Raw genomic sequence first — 9,099 nt, 5'->3', positions numbered from 1 at the left:
GTATAGTCTGTGATCAGTCAAATGTTGACATAACTTTAATATTTGTTTGTTGCGCAATAGAAAAAAGTCAATACAATACAGTTGAAAAATAAAAACATTAAAAATATTTCTGCGACCACAATAAAATCATCGAGTGCCTGACAGAATGTCTGATTATACGTTCATGGATAGAATCCGGTCATTTTTGGGAATACGTCCTGAGCCTCCAAGGAATGACTTCCGCAACCCCATATGGGGCTCGGACGACGATGATGACGGTGATGAACTTTACACCAGACAACAACAAATAGATGTTTACAGCAATCCGTTAGATTTGCATCGCGAATTTGCCAAACATATGCATGATATGTTTAGCAGTTTCGGAAGTATATTTGGAGATATGAAATCCTTCTTCGGCCACGATGGTCTTGAATCTTTCGGAACTATGACAGATTTTCCATCTACAGAGAATGAACCAGAGAATTTCGATAGCAATCGCATCAGAGATTATTATTTAAAACCTGGTTATCATGATAAATATAACCATCCCAAGGAAGACACAGATCTAGATGGTAAGATATCTTCAAACGAAATATCTGGCTTATTGCAACAGAAAGAAGATGGACCAGTTGTGCCTCATACTCCATTTAATGGGACTCTTGTACCTGGAAGATCATTTTGCCAAACAATAATAACAACAAGTATTACAAAACCAGATGGCACTATAGAAACTCGTAGAATTGTTAAAAAAGGCAATGAAGTCATCGAAGAGACAACAACCTCGACGGAACCAGACTCTAGAAACCCTTACAACCCTGGCATGAATCCTATTGACACCACTCATTTGATGCTGTCACAACTTTCATCGTTTCTGAGAAACTTTTACTGATGTCATTGTATTCATTAGAAATCCAAAAATTTTAGCTTTTAAGACCATAATTTATTACTCTATGTGATAGTTTAAAATAGAATAGTCTTTCTTCAGTCACTCTGACATTATTTCACTACACTCGGAAAATATATGGACATAATAAAATATGTGGACATATTGCACCTACCCCCTTGCTGTTGCAGTATCCTATTAAAAATTATATAAATTTGATAAATTTATAAACCTGTTACAATGTTACAATAACAAACATTATTAATTGTAAATTTAATATAAACTTTTTCATCTTACTTTAAAGTACCAACAATATTTTAATTTTAAAGATTTGATTAAACTTCTGTATGTATCTTTTAATCCTATATATGTAATAAAATACAAATCTTGCTTTGAAATACTATATGTATGTATGAAAAATACTATAAAGTATGATGTCTTAAAAGATTTTCTTAAAGTAGTTGACTGTTAACAATAACTTCATAATTCCATTATCTTAATTATTGCCATTGTAGAAATAAAATAGTGTTCAATTTATGTTTTTTTTTATTCTCATATACATGAATATTGGGCTTTATATTAGGGTACCAATAAACACTAAAGATTATTAAAAAACTCATTAAAATGACTTCTTAGAGAACTTTATTGATCAATAAATAAATATAAATAGTAATTAATAAGTAATCCTATTGACAGTAGCAAGCGTCCCGAGTATTGCTTTTAATCCATGTTAAGTAGCGGTTGACCCGGGAATACACTCCTGGCCTATTTGGTCGAGCACATCCCTCACCCCATGATACAACACCTGTAACAATAATTTTCTCGTGATTTAAATTCTTACAGCAAAAGTTTTATTTTGTAAAATTGAAAAATAAAAATCAAATTTATGTATAATCATGTGAAAATCCTTATCAATTTGTTTTTTTCTAAAACTGGCATAGAAATTAATATTTTAAACTAAATTTCAGTGCTATCAAGGATTTATGCAACATTAATATTTTGATAAAAATACCTGTATAATAACGTTTATCAGAATCATTCAGGGAAAACTTGAACATGATAATTTTATTTTTATATTGTGTCTAAACTAATACACAAATTTTATGATATATTTCTGATTCGTTAGAAGTAGTAAGTACCCTAAAAATAGCGAAAAGTGAACGACATTAATCTTTATTCATAGACAATTTAGTAGATAGTTTTTACTGTTTCGATGGATTTGCAAAAAAAAATAGGTTTCGAAAGTTGTTGAACGAATTTTGGAACTTAAGTGACAGTCGTAGTGGGTGCATTTACAAGCGACACTTAAGTACTTATTTCAAAATTTCCATCAGAACACTATGAATGAATACGTGTTATGTGCGTACTCACCAACAATCTGGTACTTGTCATTGGAGTTGATCACATGCAGAGGCCCGCCGGAGTCCCCCTGGCACGCATCGCGCCCGCCCTGCTCCTCGCCCGCGCATAGCATGTTCTCTGTTATGCGTTGCTTGTAAGCGGTCTTGCGACATTCCGCGTTCGAGATTATTGGCACACGCACCTACAGAATAAATAGAATAGTAATTCAAGTTGATAGCATGTGTAAAGTCAGAAGCTCAATTATCGACATCATCTCATTTCTTCTAAAGATTTCCCTAATATAAATTTTGTACACACTTCTGGTATGTTTAGAAAAGTAGGTATATCTTCAATGTTATTTGTACCTCTTGGAGCGTGTTTGAGACACTGCCGCCCTCTTCAGTAGTACCCCAGCCGGCCACCAAGCCGGTATAATTGCTGTACGAGTCCCCAGCAGCCGGGAGACATACGGGTCGTATTCCTGTGTCTTGATCCTCTTCAACTTCATCAACACGTGCGCTCTTAAGAGCTGTACTAAGATCAACCTGTTAATAAAAAAGGGCTATAAATACAAATTCTCCAGATGCAGGTGTTCCTCAGTAAAGTAAATCAACAGCTGGTTAATGTTCCTAACCTGAACTTGGCCGGAGGACTTCTCTCTAATCGAATAATAACATAAACATAAACTTTTAGCGTGAAGTGGATACAAGACTACCCAGTAGTGCTGAGCAGGGCTTAGGAGAGAATAATTGGGCAAGCAGTCCTGTGGCTTCAATAAGTGAAGGGATTCCGACTTAACAAGTTTTAATTTTAAAATATTTGTTTATATATAGCCAAACAATAATAATATTATAAGTAATTATGGTTTTAAAAGTTACTAATACAAAGTGTACCCTACACATATCTACATAACGTAAGGGGGTTGCTTTATTACTTAAAATACGAAAAAAATGTTGACGATCATTTTAAAGTATAAAAGTAAATTTGTTTTTTAAATTGTTTTGGTAGGAGTATGTTGCAATGAACTACCTAATGGTGGTCACCATGTCGTAAACATTAGTGCTGCAAACCATATTAAACGTTCCTTACATCGACCTTGAGATCTAATATCTCATGTCCCTTGTTAAACTGACTCACTCACTCTTCAAATTGGAATATAGCAATACTTAGGGTTTTTGTTACATCGTTGTCTGTATAAACAAAGCATGTATAATGATATTCAGTAAATAAATAAAATAAAATAAAAATATTGTTTTCAGATAGAGTATCTGAGGAGTGGGTAGTACCTACCTGCGCAGATGGGCTTCTACTAAGCCATATTACGAAGTAAATTTATAATACATGGGCAACCATATTATTATCTCCACTAGTAAGTGTAATCTCTAGAATTTTTTTCGAAATTGCATTCCAATGGACAAACCTGCTAGCAATGTTGCTATTATTCCACCACTATCATTTGGCCAAGAGTGATTTCTAATTCTTGTATATTGAACGGCAAATAATTATGTAAAAATTTATTAAAGAAATAAATTTATTACCCGCTTGTCTAACTTCAGTAAGGCGATATCGTTGTCATAAGTGCCCGGGTCGTAGCGCAGGTGACGAATAATGGCGGCAACTTTTCTATCAATTGTTTTAGTCTCATTGGCGACAGAACGATCGTGTTCCAAGAACCTTACTGACATTTTTTCTTTGCGGAATCTAAAAAGTCACAATAATTAGTCACACATTTAATTGTACCTCACATTTATCTCAGATCATTCTATAAATATTTATAGATTCTACATAAAAAAGAATAGGCTTCGTTTTCCAAAACCGCATGCAAAACCAAAAATATCTTTACATTAAAAAGTATTTTTGCTAAGAAATTGATAATTTTAAATAACAATATAATTCTACGAGGAGGACATTAACTAGAAGATCGCGAAAGCTTGGAAATTTAACAATTTGACACTTCATCTTTTACGCGTAACACTTGAGAAAAACCAATAACAGTTCTTCGTTTCCCTATGATCCTGTTATACATATTTCGTACTGGCTATGCCCGCAACTACAGGCGCGTTTGAATTAAACTTTATAATATATATATATTATCCACTGCTGGGCTAAGGCCTCTGCTCCCTTTGAGGGGAACGTTTGGAACATATTCCACCAATCTGTTCCAACGCAGGTTGGTGGAAAATTCATAAATAAACCTAAAATAAAAATAAAAATCTAAGTAACTCCTTATAACATCAGCTATCTGCTAGTGTAAGTCCTGTTAAAATCGGTTTAGCCGTTTCAGAAATTTGCCGGAACAAACATACAGACAGCATATAGTACAGGTAATTGTACCAAGTATACATACTTATGCTTTAGTAAAAAGTGGTTATTTTAATATTAGGTACAATTAGACACTCCAATTTTATTATATTTATAGATATATAACAAGTTAATTCTAAAGAGCTATATCGAGAAATATAAGACCTACGGGAATTTTTTATTGAGAACAAATACAGTATTAGATTTTCTAATACATAAATAGTTCCAAGATATTTACCCAGAAGTACAATGCGCGGCAGTGAGAACATACAGATCGTTGATCATCGATCCACCACAGTAGAATCTGCCATTGTACATCAACACCACTATCCACGGTATTTCCAACTTCTTAGTTTCGTATCCGCCCACAATTCGCCTACGTGTTCTAGCGATACCGCACTCTGCAAGAAAATATAATGAGTTATATACAACATTGATTATTTGATTAACAAATATTGAAAGCCATGGGAAACTATTAATATGGAAATTCATTGTGTGCTGCCCGTCTGTGTAAGAACCAAACATTAATCAAATATTCTACCGCCTAACAATAGTACTCAGTATTGTTGTGTTCCGGTTTGAAGGGTGAGTGAGCCAGTGTAACAGGCACAAGCACATAACGTTGGTGGCGCTTTGATAATATAAGGAATAGTTAATATTTCTTTCAGCGCCTGTCTATGGGCGGTAGTGACCCTTATCATAAAGTGGCATATTTGGTCGTTCAAAAATATATTAAAACAATATATGTATATTATGACGAAATAAACCTGAAATTCGAGTGAATTTGAAGGCATGGAAATGTATAAAATAGAAATATTTTACTTTAAAAATAATGGGGCGGACTTCCAATTTTTTGAATAATAATGAAGATTATTTTAAGATTTCTATATTAGTCTCAAACCCGCAACTTTTAAGCCGGGTTCAGAATACATACATACATACATACCTCAATATACATTTTAAATATTAATATTATACTGTATTTTTTTATTATGTTTATATCTGCTTTGTACACCCCTACCTCTTTCTATATCTGTTCTCCTCTACCTTAAGGTTGCCTGGAAGAGATCGCTGTGTAAGCGATAAGGCCGCCTCTTGTACATCTTTCCTAACCGTGTCTATATGTTTTATTTACTGGTGTACAATAAGGAGTATTTTGATTTTTTTTTTTGGTAATCTTTTAGACACTAAAATCAACAAATTTGTTTAATTACTACATCATGAAATTTAAATGAAATACTAACGGCATGTAGGACAGTCGTCTGGCGGTCGCTCCATGGAAGGCCTGGATGTGGTAGAGGTAGTACTTAACCAACTGTTGATCCAATCAACGATGCCTTTCTCCTGGGGAAGAGGCGGCTCTGCCCTGATATGAAAATCGTGACAGCTCGTAGCACCAATCAGGCAGAGGAGGGGTATGAGCCAGTGCATTTTTCCCTGCCAAAATAAATTAGTATTATTAAACCGCTTAAATTAGGCTATTACAAATCGAGTTCATAAATATATATTAACTTGTTTAATATGAATTAGGACCCGAATTGGATTATGTAATATGTCAAGATTAGCCGAATTTTGAATACAAATTAATAAATTGAAAAAAAAACAAGCAAACGAAATATTTTGAGACAAAAAATTGCAATATACAAATTCGCTACGAATTCAATCATATACAAATAAATTAGACAAAACGTGTCTAATTTATTTGTATTTTGCTTTATATAAGTATACCACTTGTAATACAAATTATAATATTTGGTATATGCATAAATAATTAAAATGATTTTTTGTAGAAGTATTACGGTTCGGTTCAAATTCAATTAGTAATCCTGTATGAATCAAGGACACTTGAAAACCGGTAAAAACTGTTCATTATCCGAGTACCGTTAAGATCATTCGTATCATCAGCTCGATAAAACACGTTTTTTGTTGTATTTGTAAAATTAGCACTTGATAATGGTATTGTAAGAGATTTTTGCTCGTTAAATAAATAATACCTCGGCGAACGTCAGTCGATCTATCCAAAAACGTTAAAAATAATGTCTTTCAGGGACACATATAAATAAAATTAAAAAGCGAAACTTTATCTAAACACAAAATATGAGCCAAATCGTTGGAAACGTTTCCATGATACACGAATTAAATAAGATTACACACTGTGTACAGTTCTGTGCAGATATCACCATAACTATCAGGCAGAACCATAACTATCAGGCAGAATAATTATAATAATACTGATTATGTTATTTTACTAGCAAATGTACACGTGGTAGCGCTTAGTGCAAGCCCAGTTGAGTACAACATGTATCAAAACATCTTAGTTCCCAAAGTTACTGGCTTATCGAAAACTTAAGGAAATGATTATATTTCTACACTGCTAATGTATATGGACGGTAGTGTACAATAGGTGGCCAATACATCTAACTACCTATTTTGTACATGTTTTTTTTAATACAATTTAATGAATCAGGGTAAATAAAAGTTAAATAGTATAATTAATTATCGTATGAACCTTTAAAATACTACACGTAAATCAACAGGTAACTAATTATGTAAAGCACGTTCCTACATATTTATTATATTGCTCTGGAACTTTGCCTAGGCTTTCGATTTGGATATATGCCAAACCATTTATAAACATTAGGCCTGCATATCTGTGGAAAATCCTAGAGGAAAACATTACTTACTAGTACAACGAACTGTAATCATTGCAGAGAAAATAATGCCGGTATAATTATATTTCTAAACGATGTTAAGTGTTATGTTATCTTATTGTACATTATGATTACTACGCAAAACCTTGAAATATTCGAAATATGGATTGTAGTTAAGGTCTACAACCTGTAAGAATTTATGAAAACAATTGCTACTTAATTTAAGGTAGTCAGTAATGATCATAGAGAACCATGTCATATATATTTATTATTTTTAGTAAAAGCTAAAAAAAAATATGAAAGGATTTATCTGCTTTTATTTTGTTTATAGCTGCTAATAAATAAAGAATTAAGTGACATTCTATTGTATCTAATACTTAGTTATAATGTACTTTATGATATAGGGATAAAAATATTATGTATAAAAATTAAACATTGTAATATTACCGCATAATGTGAAAGGAAATTAAAGCAAAAATCACTTAAGCATTTTTAATTGATTAATAAAAAAATTGATTCGTTTCAAATTCGACCTGCCCTGTACCCTGATAGTTAATAGTAAAATGTTTACGATTATATCACACGTGGAATCGTGATTCGAATAAAAATAAATCACGGTATGTTTTGTATGCAGTTAACATCGATTCCTGCGACTCGTTCTAGGAGAGAGTTGCCAGTTTTCCTGTACCTTTATAAAATGGTCAATAGAAAGCAGTTATTGTAGGTCATATACTCTGTACTTTTTATTTGTAATTTTTTTTATTTCGTATCTTATTTTGCTTGTTCGTTGCTAAAAAGTTTGCAGCATACATTTTCAAACTTTTTAACAACTTTTTTTAAAACGTATTAAATTACCACAGATCATAATAAGGTGGTGTTTATAGGTTCGATTATTCGATGGTTTAATTAATTTTTATATAGCTAGGTACAGGAAAGCTCTAACTTAACGGTATACGAGATATATTTATTAGCAGATATTGGCAGATATATTTGTAGCTCTTTGCTTAAATTATTTATTTTTAGCCATTTGATTGAATCTGTTATCTATGCAGTTATCTTTGTTTAAGATAACTATATGTATATATACTATATGTACTAAGAATATTTTACCGTAAGGATCAAATGAACTTGGCACGTCCGCGCTTTTAATAATACTTATAAAATATCAAAACCGAGAACCAGTTTCCTTCAAACAAGACCAAACTGATAACAATTAAATTAAAAGCAAATTATTAAATATTTCTAAGCCTGACAATTATTTTCTCTTAGTAATTGCATCTTTGTTTAAGCACTTCACAATTATAAAAAGCACGTTATCACTATACATAATTAATAACAAAAAAACTCACAGCAATAAGTCGGTCCCGTGTTGATAGAGGAAAACGAGTGATCACTAGCAAATCCGTGCAGCGCGAGTTGAAGACGGAAAGAGAAAGAAATATCTCCACTTTCACTCAAGCTGCTCCACTTAGTCCTGGCAAAATCGCCTCCGATGTGCACCACACGAGCTCGCACCTCCCATTTTATGCTATAAATCGCCATAAATTCCTAACAGTTACAAGGTAATTTCAGCAGAATCATTATCGGTTAATGCTGTAATTATTACCAATTTTTTTTCCTTTCATGTGGGACGCTAATCTCGGCTGACATGCAATGGGCAATACGCAGATAAAACGGTATATAAATTAAAGTTGAATTGCACTGAGCCTATCGAAATCTGATTATCAATATCTCACTTATCTAAGTGTACAATTTTAGTTAGTTAATTTAAGTTAAACAAGCCTTGTTAATATGTATTATGAAAAAAAAATCTTCAATTAAAGAACAAATTTAATTATAACTGGTTTTATGATTCTCAAGTTATTCAAAAATAAAAAGAAGGAATAAGGATTGACATTATAATGACAACATTAGCTATTTATATATTTTAATTAACATACGTAA

At 32.4% G+C, this 9,099-nt stretch overlaps 2 protein-coding genes across 2 annotated transcripts; one reads left to right on the top strand and one right to left on the bottom strand.

Moving 5' to 3' along the window:
• Positions 1–7: 7 nt before the first annotated feature.
• On the top strand, positions 8–1,399 carry LOC124535223. Its single transcript, XM_047111349.1, has one exon. It carries the CDS (start codon positions 146–148, stop codon positions 866–868), a length of 723 nt encoding a protein of 240 aa, XP_046967305.1. The 5' UTR covers positions 8–145; the 3' UTR covers positions 869–1,399.
• Positions 1,400–1,487: 88 nt separating this feature from the next.
• Positions 1,488–8,665, bottom strand: LOC124535221 (trypsin-1-like). Its single transcript, XM_047111347.1, has 7 exons — positions 8,505–8,665; positions 5,749–5,941; positions 4,743–4,905; positions 3,742–3,904; positions 2,569–2,748; positions 2,234–2,405; positions 1,488–1,667 (listed from the first exon to the last, which is right to left on the bottom strand). Exons 2-7 carry the CDS (start codon positions 5,933–5,935, stop codon positions 1,549–1,551), a joined length of 984 nt encoding a protein of 327 aa, XP_046967303.1. The 5' UTR covers positions 5,936–5,941; positions 8,505–8,665; the 3' UTR covers positions 1,488–1,548.
• Positions 8,666–9,099: the final 434 nt, after the last annotated feature.

This window comes from Vanessa cardui, chromosome 14 (assembly GCF_905220365.1).
Source record: "Vanessa cardui chromosome 14, ilVanCard2.1, whole genome shotgun sequence".
In the NCBI taxonomy this organism is placed as follows: Eukaryota; Metazoa; Arthropoda; class Insecta; order Lepidoptera; family Nymphalidae; genus Vanessa; species Vanessa cardui.
This window is presented reverse-complemented; position numbering and strand designations above follow the sequence as displayed.